Source organism: Vitis riparia, chromosome 6 (assembly GCF_004353265.1).
Source record: "Vitis riparia cultivar Riparia Gloire de Montpellier isolate 1030 chromosome 6, EGFV_Vit.rip_1.0, whole genome shotgun sequence".
NCBI lineage: Eukaryota > Viridiplantae > Streptophyta > Magnoliopsida > Vitales > Vitaceae > Vitis > Vitis riparia.
Genome location: NC_048436.1, coordinates 10,355,060 through 10,374,414, shown reverse-complemented (window position 1 = coordinate 10,374,414; position 19,355 = coordinate 10,355,060). Strand labels below are relative to the sequence as shown.

The following is a 19,355-nucleotide window of genomic DNA, read 5'->3' as shown; positions in this document are numbered from 1 at the left end:
AATAAGCCCCAAAGATGATATCAATAATGGATAGACATGCTCTCGAACGCTAAGGTAACAAAAACTCTCTGATAAAATGACCTAAAATGACATTCTTAAACTAAGAATCTTTGAACTAGGGCCCGTGGGATAGATAGTGGTAATAATGTGACTACCCTCCATGTAATGAACTGAGGAGGATCACCACTTATGATGGAAAGAATATGAAGCAAAACAAGTAGTAGATAGAATAAAGAAGAAAAGATGAAGAACACAACCAATGAGATACAATGGAATGTAGTGATGCAGTGATGAGAAAAGATAATCAAAAGAATGTGCCTCTAGGTCCAAGGCTCATGGAACTCCCAAACAATGAATGCATACACTAAAGGGCCCTTATCCGGTGTGGAAATGTGAGCAAGGCGATAAGAAAGAAATGTTGTAATGTGCATGTGAGGCTCAATGGGCTAGCAACAAACTATATATAAAAAAGGAATAACAAGGTGTATAGCTGACCGAAATGATGGCCACCCATCCTACGACCATGGTCTCAAACATAGTACCTCTTTAGCTGATCCACATTGGTCAGCTCCGAGAATTGGTTTCCATCTAAATCCATCAACCATGCATTGCCCTCTAGGGTCGACTCCCTGATGAAATAAGATCTGCTCCAATTGGGTTTGAACTTCACTCTGGGATCTCTGATCAATCCTCTGATGACCTTTAGAACCAAGTCACCTATCTGTAGTGGTCGAGGCTTGACCTACTTCTTAAAAGCACAGATCATCTTCCTCTGGTAGGCACGAACATGGTCTTCTGCCCTCAATCTCCTTTCATCTAGGAGATTGAGCTGGTCAAATCGAGCTTGAGCCCAATCTACCTCGGGAATCTGCTGCTCTAATGCTACCCTCAATGAACCCATCTCGATCTCGACTGGTAACACTACCTCCATACCGTATACCAAATAGTAGGGTGTGGCTCCTATAGAGGTGCGAAAACAAGTCCGATAAGCCCATAATGCAAATGGGAGCTTCTTTGACCAATCCCAAGAAGTCTCAACCATCCTCCGTAAGATCCTCTTAATATTCTTATTCGTGACCTCTACTGCCCCATTCGTCTACGGCCTGTACGCAGACGACCTATGATGTCAGATGCCATATCGCTGCACTAAGGTGTCAACCTCTGCTCTAAAATGTACCCCTCTATCCAAAATCAGCTCATAAGGGACTCCATAGCGACAGATAATGTGTGATTTGATGAAACTAGCAACTTCGAATGATGTAAATCTTGCATACGAAGCAACCTCCACCCACTTGGTGAAGTAATCAATGATAACTAAGATGAACTCATGACCACTAGAAGATTTCGGCGAGATCTTCCCGATGATGTCGATACCCCATACTGAAAACGGCCAAGGTGAAGTCAGTGCATGCAACTCAGAAGGTGGCATGTGAATGAGGTCCCCGTGTATCTGACACTCTGGGCATCTCTGAACAAACTGGCAACAATCCGTCTCCATGGTCAACCAAATATAGTCAGTATTCGTGATCTTACAGGCCAACATATGCCCTCCCATATGTGGTCTGCAGACTCGCGCATGAACCTCTCTCATCACTAGATCAGTAGAGGCATGGTCTAAGCACAATAATAACATCCCATCAACTGATCGTCTATACAATGTCTCGCCACAAATCACGAATCGGGTGGTCAACTTTCTCAATGCTTTCTTATCCTTAGTTGTGGCTGCCTCAGGATATGCACCAAGTCTCAGAAAGTGATATATGTCATGATACCATGGCAAACCATCATCTAACTCGGTATCGTCGATCAGACAACAGTAGGCAGGAACGGATCTCGACTTGATCAATAAAGGACGAACAGTGGCGTCAACAAGAATATCAATCATGGAAGATAGAGTAGCTAAGGCATCAGTAAACTGGTTCAGTGCTCTAGGCAGATGTGTATATCTCAAATCATCAAATCTCCCAACCAATAGCTCCAAATATGCATGGTAAGGCCTAATCTTCACATCTCTAGTCTTCCACTCGCCCTGAATCTGTCTCAATACCAAATTGGAGTCACCAAACACCTCTATCTATCTAATCCCGAGCTCAAGGGCCGTCTCTAATCCCAAGATACAATCCTCATACTCAACAATGTTGTTTGTGGCAGGATGTCGATCCGAAAATGCCAAACGAATAGATCTACGAATGTGATCACCATGAGAGGATATCAACAAGATGCCTATCCCATATCCAGAATGGTTTGTTGCACCATCAAAGTACATGCGCCAACCTGACAGACTAGTCACAACAGCAACATCCTCATCTAGAAAATCATCATCGATAGCTCTACCATTAGAGACTGGTGATGATGCTAGGTGATCTACAACAATGCTTCCTCTGATGGACTTCTGAGTGATATAATGAATGTCGAACTCAGTCAGAAGTACCAACCATCTCATGAGGTGACCGACTAAAGCGGGTTTATCAAACAAATATCTCAGAGGATCTAGACGAGATATCAAACACACTGAATACTTGGTCATGTAATGTCTCAATCGTCGAGTGGCCCAAACCAATGCCAAGCAGTAACGCTCAATCATGACGTACTTCATCTCATAGTCTAACATCCTCTTACTCAGTTAGTAAATGGCTTGCTCCTTGCTCGAATCATCGAACTGAGCTAACATGTAGCCCAAAGCCACGTCAGAACTAACAGGTATATGAGTAAAAAACAACCCGGTGTAGGAGGCACCAAGACTGGAGGCGACAAAAAGTACTCTCTAATGCTCTCAAATGCACGTTGACACTGATCATCCCAAACAGTAGGTTGACTCTTCCTCAAGAGTCAGAAAATGGGCTCATAGATGTTTGTCAATTTGGCGATGAATCTGCTGATGTACTGAAGTCTACCCAAGAAGCCTCTAACCTCTCTCTCCGTCCTTGATGCAGGCATGTCAAGGATGGCTCTGATCTTATCCGAATCTACTTTTATACCTCTCTCACTGACCATATATCCAAGGAGTTTCCCAGAAGTCACTCAAAAAGTGCATTTCTTGGGATTCAGTCTCAATCTGAACTATCAGATCCTCTCAAAGAACCTTTCCAGAGCTGATAGGTGATCTGATCTATCTCGGGATTTCACTATCATGTCGTTTACATAAACCTCGACATCCCAATGCATCATGTCATGGAAGTGGGTGGTCGTTGCTTTTTGATAGGTGGCTCCTGCATTCTTCAATCCGAATGACATGACTCTATAGCAATAAGTATCACACTCGGTAATGAAGGACGTCTTCTCCATGTCCTCTGGAGCCATCAAAATCTTACTGTACCTAGAAAATCTGTCCATAAAGGACAACATCGAATGACCTGCTATACTGTCAACTAGCATGTCGATGTGTGGGAGAGGAAAATCATCCTTAGGACTGGCTTTGTTGAGGTCTCAGAAATCAACAAAGAGTCTCACCTTGCCATCCTTTTTGGGAACATGGACAACATTGGCCAGCCACTCTAAGTACTCGACCACGGACAAAAATCCTACACTGACCTACTTCTAGATCTTCTCTTTCACCTACAAACTCTAATGAGGATGCAATCATCTCAACTTCTGCTTAACTGGTCTGGCATGGGGTAGAAATGGCAAACGATGCTGAACGATAAATGGATCGAGGCCTGGCATGTCCTCATAGGACCATGCGAAAACGTCCACGTACAATCTGAGCAGCTAGATGAGACTATCCCTCTCATCTGTAGATAAATCCAATCCGATCCTCAACTCCCTAGGCTAATCTGCTGTGCCAAAATCAACAGTCTCTGTGTCTCTTGTAGCAGGTGAAACTCTCTAATCATTGGGGTTTGAATCAGAATCAGGAGATGAGTCATCATCTGAGTCATGTTGTGCAATCTCATCATCAATGTCAGAAATTTGTGATGTGGGTGAAGATGGTGTAGATAAAGTAATAACATGAGAGACATGCAAATACTAAAAAAATGCTCAAATCCATAGATGAAGAGTCAGAAACACCGTCATGATGGGAGACAAATCCCGATAAAACATCAAAGGAAAGAGGTGGGTCCACAAAGTCGGACGCTCCCTCAACTAAGCTAACAAGGCCATCAACTAAACCATCAATGGCTATAACATCCCCAGCAATCTCTGAAGCAGGGGCAGTCTAGATTTCCCCGATAACCTCGATGACAGACACCCTGAAAAGATCAAATGGTGAAGCAAGCTCAAACTGGGCTATTTCCTCGATCTGGCTCAAGTTCATCGCAAGCACCTCATCAATGTACTCATCATGTGGCACAACTCCATCCACTATGTCTCCAATCTCAGCAAATGTCCCGTGCTCATCGATCTTATTCGGGAAACAAAGCATCATAAGGCTCAGACGATCTGGAGAGGGAGGGGCGATCAACACAAAAGTTGAAGTGTCAGGGGCTCCGTCACTCAATCTCAACTGTTGGACGAGGCTTTGAAGCTCGGCCTCCTTAGTAGTGTTGAGTCCTCCAATGATACCATCCGATGGTGCATGTGGCTTCGATGCCCTCATGAAGTAACCTATCAAGCTCAAGGTATACGGGCGAACAAGATAATCAAACAACGTGTGAGTCAGTCGAGCCCTCACTCTTTCCTTACGCAATCGTGTCATATATCAATAATCGACCTCAATGGGAATGAATCCAAGCTTGAATGGTACATTGTGATATGAGAAAGCCTTGAATTCACTGGGCCCGTGCTGACGCCGCCCTAAACCCATGCCGAGAAGATAAGACATGCCTCTCATCATGTCGAGCACCACCGTGCTACTGTGGTGATCAAACGACATAGCCACAAAGCCTCGACAAAAATCCTCTATCTCCAAGGTCTACACCTTGTCAAATGTGAATCTGGTCAGGAGTAGGTCGTCATCACTATGATTGATCTGAAGTACTGGCTCGGTAGAAATAAACATGTCTCCCATAGATTGCACTGTGATGACTTGGCCATCGTGAATGAACTTCATCTTCTGATGAAGGAAAGAAAGAATGGCCCCGACTCTGTGGATCCAAGGTCGACCCAAAATCAGGTTAAAGGATGCGGGAATCCTCAAAACCTGGAGTAAAACGACAAATGTAGTCAGACCTATCAGTAGCTCAATCTCCAAGGTGCCCATAACCTCCCTCCGTGTACTGTCGTATGCTTGAACGGACTGAGTGGAGGGACCAAAATCAGAAGGTGCATAGCCGAGGGCGATGGTAGTGGCTAGAGGACAAACATTCAAGGCCGAGCCATTGTCCAGAATGACAAATAGGACCCAACGGCTTGAACAACCAACATATATATAAAGGGGACGAGTGTGGCTTGAGCCCTCTGGTTGCAAGTCGTCATCAGAGAATACGATGTATGTGGCTTTGCCAACCATCACCATATGAATCAATCCCTCAAGAGTAGTAGTAGTATCGACTCTGATTTGGCTCAAGGCTCGAATCAATGCATCTCGGTGAGTGCTAGAAGATGCTAGCAAGCTTCAGATGGAAATTCGAGCCTAAGTGCTCTACAACTGCCTCAAAATCTCGTCGTCCTCTCTCTTAACCTCTTCCTGGGAGGACATCCCCTCCAAGGGTCTAGCGGTTGCGGAGGGCTGCTGTCGTACCACTCTACCCCCGTGGATAACATATTGTACTTCAGAAGTGTGAACATCATCAACATATGGAGCTTGAACCTCATCAACATCTGGAATAAAAACAAACGGCGTCTGAACACTGTAATGTGGGAAAGTCTGTGGCTCGACAGTGGCCATCTATACTAATGCTGTCTTGAGAACTAGTCTGAATGGAACGGGCATCCGAGGTCCCAAAGTCACCCCCCTCATCACATAAATCTCATCTGAAACTATGGGCTCTAGCTCAGAATCATCCCAGCTAAGCATATGGATGCGGTCATCGAACTCAACAAAATTGATGGAGTGCATGTTATCGGTCGGATAGGGAACCGCGTGTGTAGTGTGAGCCGGTAATGGGTTCGTGGTTACACTTGGCTAACCTTAGTGAACCAAACCTTGGTCGATTAAATCCTGGATGGCATGCCTAAGAGCAGTACAACAATCGGTCTCATGTCCAAGCCCCTAATGGTATGCGCAGTGCAAATTCATCTTGAACTAAGGTGGAACAGGTTAAGCTGGCGGCCTAGGAGTGAGAACATCCAATAACCCGACCTCTATAAGCTTTCGAAGAGCCTAGCTCAACGACATGCCTAATTGTGAAAACTGCCTTTGCGCCCTCAAAGCAAAGAGAGCAGAGGCTTGCTGAGCTTTGGGTTTGGGATGGGAAGATGTAGGTCTCGCGGTGAATTGTGTAGCATAACATGGCTGTCCTGTGGCCGTGTATGAAATAGGTGGTCTCTCCGTGCCCTAGGCGGCATAGTAAGGCAAAGCTAGTGTCTGAGGTATGTAAGTCTGATCATAAGTCAGACGAGGTGCCCGCGACTTGTACTAATAAGGCGCATAAGAATGATGAGTCTCGGGAAGCTGTGGAACTGGCAGATGACACCTAGGAGGCCTCTGACTGGTAGAAACCAATAGCACTCACATCAACTGATCTCTACCCTCCGAATGGTTTCTTCTCATTGACATCACTAGGGGAGGAATCTGTCCATAAACCTTTGGAAATACCGTCCTCAACATCATACAAAGCTGAAACCAGAGAACTAAAATCTGTGAATGGTACCCCGACTACATGTCTGGCAATCCTAGGCTGTAAACTCCTCAGAACCATCTGTATCTGATCCCTCTCTGAAGCTTGTCAATGATCTTGGCAATCTTCCCGGGCCAACGGGAGATGAATGATGAAACAGATTCGTCTGTCCTCTATCTCAAAGCCTCGAGCTCTCTCTTCAATACATCTACGACAGTATTAAATAAAAATTATCGTTAAAACTCCTAGGCCAAGTCGTCCCATGTCCGACGCCTTGAGAACTCCAAAGAAGCAAACCATTGTTGGGTCGCCCCACTCAGAGATAGTGGGAATAAAGTGATCATCTGGGACTCGTCCAAACCATGGCTCTCATCACCGTGCTATAGAGTCGGAGGTGGATGCGAGGGCAACCAATGCACGTGTATCTCTCTATGTCAGGCATCCTGAACTTAGCTGGCAAACTAGCCACCGACATACCCTCAAGATTATCCCAAATAGTTGATCCATCAAACACTCTCAACTGCCTCATGTGTTGCTCAATATAGTCCATACGTATATGAGCATCATCAATGACTGTGGTCTAAACGACTGCAGTTGGAGCAACCTCAGAATGTCCATGCAATACATAAGGTGAGACCTAAGGCACTGTCGGAACAGGTGGTGGTGGTGGAAGTGGCAACAAATCATGAAGTGTCTCATCTTGAACTACGAGTGGTCTGCTCTGCTGGCTGCCAATTTTTTGCTTGAAACTAGCCAAAGCCTCCTCGATAGAAGCCATGGCGGCTGTAAACTGATCAACTGTAATGACTTGCTGATCCATACCCGACCCCTCTAAAAATCGAACCAATCTCCCCTTTACTCTGATCCAAGAATGTAAATCTAGGCTGAGAACAAAGATCTGATCTTGTAAAGCATGAAGAAATGAATGAGGATATGACCCGGGGAAAGCATGGAAGAAATGATGATCTGAACGGAAACAAGCAAGATATCCAAGTGAAGGTAGACTGTTCGACCATACTCAAACTCATATTGATCTCTATGCATTCTCAACTGGAGACTAAAGAATGAGTATCGGAATCCAAACTGTGACTACAGAGGCTCTGAAGGCCCTCTATGTAGGGAGGGAACCCTAATTGAAGGACCTATGGCTCATCCTATAAGGTCAAGGTAGCTTTAATGGATAAGGGTGGACTTTAAAAGATCCCTAACAGAAGCGATCATACCCTCCGGCGGTACACAACCTTCTGCACTCCTCCGAAGAGACGGGGCACTTCCATGCAAGGTGGTCATCACCTCCACACATGCACTACCTCAACATCCTAAGGTGGTTTCCTATGGTGGAACCTCTCGAACTCTCAATGCTCAATGGTCAACTAGAGTGCACAGTGAACGGTGTGGGTGCATCCAAAAACCCTAGGAAGCTAAAACATAAAAGGAAACACATTGGCCATACAAATATCCATGAAACCTAGCTTTGGGCTATACAGGTCTTCAATGATCGGACTCTAATCAACATCAAAGTGTCGGTCACCTCCAGAATGCTCCCAAACATCGATATAGCCCGTCTCTAGATTCTACTCCTAATCTCTGGCTCGATCAGAATAACAAACACACAGAAGGCCTCACACTTGCAATAATGAGAACCAAAATGAAGGGAATGACCGAGACTAAGAGAGTTGGAGGTAAGGGGATAGATGTGTGGCCCATATGGACAAGCGACATGCAATCACGCAGAAGGAGGGTAGTCATACAATACAACATGCAGTCAAGCAGAGTACAAGATATATCACTCAGGTCCACATACAAACTATGACAATCAGATGAAAAGTGATACAGACATCATGCTCGAAGACGATCAAGATAATATACAAGCAAGTGAAGCAATATGTCGAATCAAATGGTATATAACAATGAATCCATACATGCAAGGTGGTCAAAACAATCATGGCAAAAATCAAAATCACTATGCTAAGCAAAGCAAGATGAGCAATCGATGTAATCAGCATGCCAATATCCCAAACAAATATAGCAATGAAATACAGAAGAAATAGCTATATCAGAATCCTCAATCAAGACAAATCAATCATCACAATCAACATGTCAAATATTTCAAACAAATATATCAATGAAGCGCAAAAAGAATTGCTATATCAGAATCCTCAATCAAGATGATCAACTAACACGATCAACATGTCAATGTCCCAAGTGAAAACTCAAGAACTCTCAATGTGCAATCAAGAGGCGAGTACCCACAGATCGGCTTGTCAAACGCCACATTTACTTCATCTTAAGTTCAAGCTCGACCCTCTAAACTTTCCCCAGTGGAGTCGCCATTTTGTGGACCCCGTATTTCGACTCATGCGCTTCCACTCGATGGCGAGCTCGATTTTTATTTGAAAAATGATTTTTATTTATTAGAAAATGACTTAGAGTCGCCACTTATTTTTTGTTTTATTTTTAAAGGGTAAACAAAATAAGAAAGAAAACCTTAAGTGTGACTCCTTATTTTCGGAAAATGTGGTCTATGAAAAACCAGATCGGGTTCAAAGGTCAAGTTACTTATCAGGAAAGTACAGTAAAGACCGTAGCACCCCTCTAAGTCCCTAAAATTTGGTCTTTACTAATAAAATGAAGTTGACATGGAAATTGGTAAGGAAATCAATGGATACCAAAGTGGTCACAAATCAGAAGCCAGTCATAATAAATGAACAAAGTGAGAGCAAGAGCATACCTTGGTAGCAGGTAATAAAGCGCTATCATAAAATAGGGCTAGTGTGCAATAACAAATGAAAAACATGTCGCATGCAAGTCAAAGATCAGAACAAAAATCAAACAATATTCATTAGGCATGACAATTAACAATCAGAAGAGGAATCTCATATGTAGGGCTCTCACCAAAACTCGATCGATCTTGCATGAATTAATCTCACAAATTCCATTATTTCGAAATTATGAAAATCTTCTTCTTGCTTGTTCAAAATCAAAAGAGACAAAGATTATTTGGAAACCATAGTGGAATTAAAATTGTTCGAGAGAAAAATGAATTTATGAAATTTATTTGTAAATTAGAGTCTCGAGAATTATTTGAAAATTGGAGTATTGGGAATTAAATTTAAGAATTAGGATTTTGGAAGTTAAGCTTGAAAGGAATTGGAGTTTTGGAAATTAAGTGTAAGAATGAGAATTTTAGAAATCAAATTCGAAAGAAATTACAATTTCGAGATTTATTCGAGAATTGGAGATTTGCAAATTAAATTTAAGAATTGGAATTTCGGAAATTAAATTTGAAAGAAATTGGAACTTTGAAAATTATTTGAGACTTTGGAATTTTAAAAAATTAAGTTACGAAAAATTGGGACTTTGGAAATTAAATTTTGAAAGAAATCAGAATTGAAAATTATTTGAGAAGTGGAAACTATGAAAATTGAATTATGAAAATTGGAAATCTTGGAAATTATTTGAAGACAGAATTTTGAGAAATAAATAAATAAAATGATAATAGTAATGATAATAATAATAAATAAATAACTAAATAAATACGAGAATTGGAATATTGGAAACTGAAAATGAAGTTCGAAAATTGGAAAATTGGAATTTTAGATAACTAAATTTGGAAATCGGAATTTGAAGAATTATTTAAAGACAAAATTTTAAAAATAAATAAATAAATAAAATAATAATAAAAAGGAGAATAATAATGATTAAACAGATAAATGTGAAAATTGGAATTTTGGGAATAGGAAATTAAATTTGAAAATCGGAATTTTGAAAAATTGTTTAAAGATGGGATTTTAAAAATAAATAAATAGAATAATAATACGAAAATAATAATTAAATAAATGAACGTGAATATTGGAATTTTTTAAATTGGAAATTAAATTCGGAAATCGGAATTTTGAAAAATTGTTTAAGGATGGAATTTTAAAAATAAGTAAATAAATAGAATAAATAAATAGAATAATAATAATAATAATAAAATAAATGAACGTGAATATTGGAGATTTTGAAATTGGGAATTAAATTCAAAAATTGGAATTTTGAGAATTACTTTCAGATGGAATTTTAAAGTAAATAAATAAAATAATAATAATAACAACAATAATAAGGACTAAATAAATAAATATGGAAATTGGAATTCCGAAAGTTAGAAATTGAATTTGGAAATCGGGATTTTGAAGAATTACTTAATGATGGAATTTTTAAAAATAAATAAGTGAAATAATAATAATAACGAAAATAATAATGATTAAATAAATAAATGTGAAAATTAGAATTTTGGAAATTGGAAATTAAATTTGGAAATCGGAATTTTGAAAAATTGTTTAAAGATGGGATTTTTAAAATAAATAAATAGAATAGAATAAAAATAATAACGAAAATAAATAATTAAAGAAATGAACGTGAATATTAGAATTTTTTAAAGGGGAAATTAAATTCGGGAGTCAGGATTTCGAAAAATTGTTTAAGAATGGAATTTTAAAAAATAAATAAATAAATAAATAGAATAATAATAACGAAAATAAATAAATAAATAAATAAATGAACATAAATATTAGAATTTTGAAATAGGAAATTAAATTCGGAGGTCGGAATTTTGAAAAATTGTTTAAAGATGGAATTTAAAAATAAATAAGTGAATAAATAAATAGAATAATAATAACGAAAATAAGTAATTAAAGAAAACAACGTGAATATTAGAATTTTTGAAACGGGAAATTAAATTCGGAAGTTGGGATTTTGAAAAATTGTTTGAAGATGGAATTTTAAAAATGAATAAATAAATAGAATAATAACAACAACGAAAATAATAATTAAACAATGAACGTGAATATCGGGACTTTTGGGATTGAAAATTAAATTTGGAGATCGAAATTTTGAAAAATTGTTTGAAAATGGAAATTTAAAATAATTAAATAAATAAATCAACATGATAATAATAATGAACACAATAATTAAAGAGATGAACGTGGTTATTAGAAATTTTTGAAATTAGAAATTAAATTTGAGAACCGGGATTTGGAAGAATTACATGAGAATGGTTTTTTTTTTTTTTTTTTTTTTTTAAAAAAAAAACAAATAAAGAAAGAATTGGGGAACGGGAATTTCGGGAAATTGATCTCGAATACTGAAGTATGAAGTACAACAAAGATAGATAAATGAATGAATGACTACCTAAATAAATGAATAAAAAAAAAGAGGGTGGCAGTTGGGATTGGCCTAAAGGAGGCCATGCAAAAATAGGGTCATGCATCATTTACAGAATAGATTTGCCCTCGTGGAGGAATTTTAATGTTTGGATGCATGAGAATAAAGTCTCCTGTTGAATGATCAAGGGTGAATGTGTGAGTTCCTAAACCAAAACTGGTGTATAGTATGGAGGCCGATGAATAGAGAACATGGACAACAGCTACAAGCTTCAATCCACTCTGAAATGAATTCAGCATTGTCTTCTCTCCCTTGGGCAAATGATCTAATTCAACAAGGTGGTTATCTATCCCAAAAATTGTTCCAGTAGGAATAAATGAATCAATATTTCGGGAACCATCAAGAGGATCTGTGACCACCACAAATGGGTCATCATCACTTATCCAAACTGGACAATCTTCTTCTGAAGCCATGACAGCTACTTTTCCAGAGTTTTGAAGAGATGATAAAATGATTTCATTCGAAACGATATCGAGGGGCTGTGAGTCGTCTCTATCGGTTGAGACTCTTTGTGAGCTTCATTGTTCAAATCCACATCCGTCCTATTAGATTCTTTAATCTGTTCCAGCCTTACAACTTCTTCAATCACAATAGGTTCAAGATATACCGAAAAAGCACGAAGGACATGCCTCCCAGCACTAGCTATTCCCTCTTACAAACCATTGAACCAATTGTCCTCGGAATGAGAATACAACCCTTGTAATTCCCTACACCCTCAGGCAGAGGTGAAAAAAAAAAAAAAAAAAAACTGATACGCACCATGGACGGAGTACTAAGAACAAGGGAAAGACAACAAAACAAGGCACAAAAAAAAAAAAAAAAAAAAAAAAAAAAAAAAAAACCAAAATGAACCCCATACGAGCCTCATTTCATGCATCAATCGATGAGCTCTGATCACTACAAGAAAATTGACTTTCAATGATAAAATATTTTGTCACTGAAAGTCTAAATTTCGTCTATAAAAACATTCTCCAACAAAAATTCTTTCGTGCCTTGTTTGTCGCCCTAAACCCGTCGCTAAAAGTTTCGTGACAAAAATCTTATTTCATTGCCCAAAGTTTTCCTTGATGAAATAAAATTTTGTCATTGAAGGTGTTTTCCAATGAAAATTTTCGTCGACAAAAGTAAGAATTTTTGTCATGAAAAAAATAAAATTTGTCCCAAAAGTCATCAATATTTTGATGCCGACGAATTTTATTTTTGTCGCCAAATATTTTTGGTAACAAATTAATTTCGTCGGTGATAGCCTACCGTCTCCGTTAGTTGACTTGGCCACACCCCAGGCCTTCGCCATTCACCCACAGTGCTAGCTCACCCATCAAACATGTGACCAGGCTTTGATACCACTTGTTGATCGAGGTGCTCTGTACTTCCCAGTGGGTCACCCAGCCTAAGATTTCTTTGGCTTGCAGCACGCTTAACCACAGAGTATTTTATGACAAGGCCCCCATTTGTTCTAAAAACCAATTGGTGATTAGAACAAGGACTTTATATTATTTAAGCTTACTCTCTATAGTCCATTAGGGTGGCCGTTCCCCCCCCCCCCCCCCCCCCCCCCCCCCAATAAGGCCAACACTATTTATTTATTAAATAAGGTATGCAAATCAACATGAATTTGACTTGAACTCAATCATACTCAACCCAAAATCATGAAAGGGTGTTAGATTCAAGTCATATCAAATTTTGTCACCTCTAAACAAACCTAATGTTGAATGAGAACAAATTAGAGGATTATGGTTTAATAATAGCTAGAATAAATTCAATTCCAGACTTATGGATTAAAGTGATAAATTTGAAATATAAAATAAAAGTACAATTGAAAGACAATGTTAGGAGAATGCCAAAGTGTAATACTCATATTGACATTAATAAAATAATGATCAAAATGAAATTAGGATTCCACCTCATTTTTTTTTTCTTTCCCTTTCTCATCTATTCCAAACAAAAATATCAAACATAATGAAACACTATAAATATAAATCATATAATAATTTATGATATATTTCAATTATTTTTATAACTATATTTGTTTTAAATATTTAATTAAAAATGCATACAAGTATAAAAACTCCTTTACAAGTTAGTAGCCATAGAAGTTACTATTTTGCGGTATAATTTAAGATTTTATTCTTAATAACTAATCAATTTTGATAAATTAGTAATTAATAATTAAAAATAATAAATGTATAATTGATCAATAAAAAATAAAATAACCAATTATTAATAAATATGTGGTCGAAAACTTTTAAAAAAACTTTATATTTATATAGAATTTCACATGTGCTATATATATTAGACATTTTTTATTTTGTAAATATGAAAATAGAGCTAGGCATATAATACTTGCAATATATTATGTCATATAATATTTAACTTATACTTATTTATTTATTAATAATATATGATATCTTCATACACATAAATAATATTTGGAATTTTATGTAGGTAGAATGTTTTTATAGACACTAGACAATTTATTTGAGAAATTTAATTCTGAGCAATTATTAAAAACCAAGGAATAATTAAAAAAAAAAATCTATTAATTTAAACTAGGTAACTAAATGTTAGTATAAATTTACTTCTTGAGTGGATAAGGTATGATTTTGAATGAGAACAAATTAGAGGACTATAACTTATTCATAGCTAATATAAATTTAATACTATATTGGACTTGTATGGATAACTTTTACCTAATATAATAAAAATCATTTAGTAGTATTTATGTATGTGTAGCACCATATAATAATATTGAAATTTAAATAAATTTATATCATAGGATGTAATCTTACATATCTTGGATTATCTATTGTTATTATTTATATATATAAAAATATAAATAACATATTACACTATAAATATTAATTGCTTAAATAATTTACATTTTTGTTATTTCATAAAAATACTATTATTACATAATAGAACATTTAAATTTAAATAAATCTACATTCTACTATTTAATTTTATGGATCCTTAATTTTTATTATTATTTATATAAATAAAATATTATAGTATAAATATTAAGTGTCAACAAATAGATATTATATTATTTCATAGTATAAATCATCTACTTATTTATTAATATTCTTTATTAATATCATAATTTAATAACATTATTTGGTAACAAAATTACTCAATTTGTTAGGAAAGAATATAATTACCGACGAAACCATTTTGTAAGCAAAAATAGATAAAAAGTTGTAACTTTTAGTGAGGAAATTATTTTCATCACCAAAAATTATAATTAGTGATAAATATTTTCATAGGGAAATAGTTTATTTTCTTCACAAAAGTGTTTGCGCTAAAAAAAAAAACGCCAAATTTTCCCGCCACATCTTTCAACGACAAAAATTTCAAATTCGTTAGGAAAAGTTTGTAGAAAATTGGCATTATTGACAACATCTAAAATTTCATCGGTAAAAGTTACTTTTAGGGACAAAAGTAGAATTCACTCCTAAATTTTTGTCACGAAAAGTATATTTTCTTGTAGTGGATGAAGGAGTAGGCCAAAACAGATTTCAAATAGGTTTTAAAGGAAAAAGAAAAAAAAACATCAAGCCATGAATGCTATTATCTCATATAAAAGTCTCAAAACAGGGTCTGGAAGACGAGTTAGAAATCCAACACCAAATGAGGATGAGCAAACTCAAATACCATAAAAAAGGAAAATGCATAAGAGCCTTATATGCTCACATTCAGACGTCAAGATAGAATCTCATAACAACTAGAAAATACCGCAAAATGCCATGAACACAAAAGAATCCACAGCTTACAGAAACAATACCTGTGTCACACTCTTTCAAAACGATTCCGCAGTGGCTTCTCTCCTCTTTCTCTGCTCCTCCATAGTTCAGCTTGCTCCCTCATCCCATCCGGATAGCTCTCCCCTCTTGGTTTTCCCCTCACCCTTGATATCTCCTTAGTAGGTAGCCGGAAAAAAAATACGCCCCTCTTCCATCTCGTCTGGCTTGCCCTCCAAGCTACCTTCGCTCTCTTGTGCACCATCCAGTCAATACGTCACCCTCTCCAACCACCATCATGGGCGAGCTGCTGACGGCTCACCACACGTCTGCGCATGGAGCCTCACGGGAGGCATCCCCTACTTCCAATGAAAACGCTCTCCAACTCCTCCCAGGTGGTCCTGAAATCCTCTTTGTTTCAAATTATAAAAATAGTAATAATAAATAATAATAACAAACCATTAACACTTGGTTTGAAAAGAAGGGTCTACAACAATATATATGTATATATCAAGTTTATTTTTATTATAATTATATAATAATAATAATGAAAATAATATAAACTAATTAACATAGTCATTTTTAAAATTTTAAATTTTAAATTAATAAAATAAGTAGTCATAGAAATAAAATTAAATAAATAGGTTGTTTCTTTAAAGTCTAAGTAAATGTAGTATCTTCTATAAAAATAAAAACACAAAGTCAATGGTACTCTTTTGATCATCCAAGTCTCTACCCCAATCACTATCACTATATCCAAAAACTTAAAATTGTTAGAAATGAATAATATAAGTCATAATCAAGTGTACCTTTAATGCAATGAATAATTCACTTAATGGTCTTCATCTAAGTCGTCGTTGGTGCTTCCATATAATGGTATTAAGTTCAACTCTAAAAGAATGATCTTGTACAAGTTAAATAGCATAAGCTTCCAACTAAGCTTTTATATTTTATTGGATCCATTTTTTCTCCTTTTTCATGTATTAACAATTTAACTCCATATTCTATTGGTGTGTTCATTGGATTATATATTTTCAAGTCAAAACTTATTGAAATTTTCTATTGTATATAAAAATGTATATAAAAATATCATTATTGGTTTGTCTCACTTCTATGCCAAGATAGGATATCAATGAATCTTGTGACTTTCACAATGTTCTATAAATTCTTTGGATGTGAATTCGTCTACTCTACTGAATCTTGTTGCTTTTATATTAGGATCACCTTTTTTATTACTAGTGCTTTAAATTTCTTAAAAGTAGTAAATACTTTAGATTTTTTTCTTCTTTAAAATATATACCCAAGTTTTTATAGTAAAATCATCAATGAAAAACAAGAAATATTTATTCTTAACAAAAGAATTCGGATGAATTAGGTTGCACATAGCTACTTGAATATTCTAGAGGCTTTGTTACTTTGTAGTTGCTTATTTTGGAAAACTTTTTCAGATGGGTCTTCCGAGTAGGCATCCTTCACATAATTGATCCAAGTGATCTATAGAGAGCAATCCTCTAACAATATATATATTTTTTTCAATAATTTCAATCCTCCAAAATTAAGATATTCAAATCTTAAGTGTCAAATCCAAGAAGAATCAATGACATAAGATTTTAGACATTTTAGAACATCATTTTGAATGTTTAACAAAAACATTTCATTTCTTGTCTTAGGAGAATTAACAATTAAATTGGCATGTTGATTTCTTAAGAGGCTTTGATTATTCATATGAATATGATAGCCTTTTTCTAATAGTTAATTCAAACTTAATATATTATACAAATATATTTTTGAAACTACATGTATGATTGTTTGCTCTAATGTCAAAATACCATGTGTTTTTCTCTTTACTTTCTCCTTGTTATACCAACACTACAGTAAGTTCTTTTTAACTTTATTTTCAACATAGTTGACTTGTCCTGCATATTGTTAATGACACTTCTACATTTTTAAGTATAATGACCATATTTTTTACAATTATAATATTGAATTTGAAAATTATCACATCTTCCCCTTTCATTTTGCCTTAAGTTGTGTCATCTTCCATGCCCACTTAAGAAATATGAGATTTGGTTTGTTCCTTCATTATTTGATGAATTGAAACTACCTCTTCCTCTATTTCCTTGACCACATCCATGACTATTGTAACTTCTTTCATTAAAGTTTTCTTTATATTCCTTTAATATAAGTTTTGTTTGAAGAACTTGTTCTAATTTTTCTTAGTTCTTTCTTTTTAATTTTTTGTCATGGGTTTGCAATTATCCCATAAGTTGATCAAGGGTCACAACAATATAATAAATACTTTAGATTCCAAATCAAACTTTCACTATTTCTTTAGATTCCAAATCCAAATCAAACTTTCAATGATCACATAAAGTTTAAATCTTTAGATTCTTTGATGGCCATAACAATATAATCAAACTTTCAATGATCACATAAAGTTTAAATCTTTAGATTCTTTGATGGCCATAACAATATAATCAAACTTTCAATTTAAAGATCGAAGTATTTTTTCAATCACACAAGTATCATTTAAACTTTCACTATTTCTTTTTAATAAATTCATAATAGTCAATACTTTAGAAAAATAATCAAAGATTGATTCCAATTCTTTCATATTCAAACTTCAAATTCTTTTGTAAGAGTTTGAAGATGAACTTTTTATACCTTATCAACTTCATTATATTTTGTAATATCTTACAAGCTTTCTTGGAGGTAGTTGCACTTGAAATTTTCTCAAAAGTACCTTTATCCATTACTAGACAAATGTCGATGAGAATTTAAAACAAAATAATAGAAGGGTCTTTAGAGAAATTTGATTTGGAGAAATTTGATTTGAAAAGTTAGAAAGAAGAAAATTTGTTATTTGTTTCATTATGAAATTCAAGGTAAGTTCTTCATGTATTCCTTATTTTTTATATTCTTTTCTCTTTCTTTAAACACAAAATTAACAGGGGAAAAACACTTTGGTATAAATATTATATTGGTAACTCTTCTGCAAAGACCTCTTTCTATTTAAAGAGAGAGTAGGGTTTTCAACATAGAATATATATAACAAAATTAGAGTTGAATATTCAATTAAATTGAATATAGGATTTTTAATAAAATTCAAAAGGAATTAGGTTTCTCAATTAACAACTTGGTAATTGCATTGAAGGGAGATAAGGCTTTCTTCTATGGATCTAGTATACATGTGTACGGTGGGAAGAAACAATATTTTTGAGGAAATGGGAAAAGTGGTTGTGGGAAAGAAATAATAAAATAATAATGAGATTTGGATTGTGAGGACAAGGATAGGTAAAAATAGTAGTAAATTAATAAATAAGTATGCTACTTCCTACCATGAAAATAGGAAAAAAGAATATTAATATTAGTTATTCAATAGACCAGTTAAATATAATTATGGGAAGTGAAAATGATAATAATATTATTAATAAAGATTTAATATAAAAAATAAAAATAAAAATTCTTAGAGGAGGTTTGAAAATTAAAACAAGATTTACAAAAAATTTAGGAAGCTATTAATTTAGATAATTAGTCTTTAATAATTATTTTTATTATTTATTTTTATGTTAGGGGTGAATTAAGTCTTTCAAGATTTTGAGTAACGTTTTCAATATAAGGATCAATAGTATTGTAGCAAGCAATTTTATAATTCTTTTTTCGATATCATTTTTTTTTTTTTTTTTTTAGATATCAAAATGTTTGAATTCCCTAAAGTGAATTAAATGATATTTTTAAAAAATATATTTTAATT

The 19,355-nt window shown here is 35.3% G+C and overlaps 1 protein-coding gene across 1 annotated transcript; it reads right to left on the bottom strand.

Annotated features, from left to right (window-relative positions):
• Positions 1 to 11,902: 11,902 nt before the first annotated feature.
• LOC117916972 (fructose-1,6-bisphosphatase, cytosolic-like) lies at positions 11,903 to 12,277 on the bottom strand. The gene has a single exon (XM_034833212.1). It carries the CDS (start codon positions 12,275 to 12,277, stop codon positions 11,903 to 11,905), a length of 375 nt encoding a protein of 124 aa, XP_034689103.1.
• Positions 12,278 to 19,355: the final 7,078 nt, after the last annotated feature.

Coding starts and splice junctions, on each gene's coding strand:
- LOC117916972 (XM_034833212.1), bottom strand. CDS start 12,277: ATGGCTTCAGAAGAAGATTGTCCAGTTTGGATAAGTGATGATGACCCA.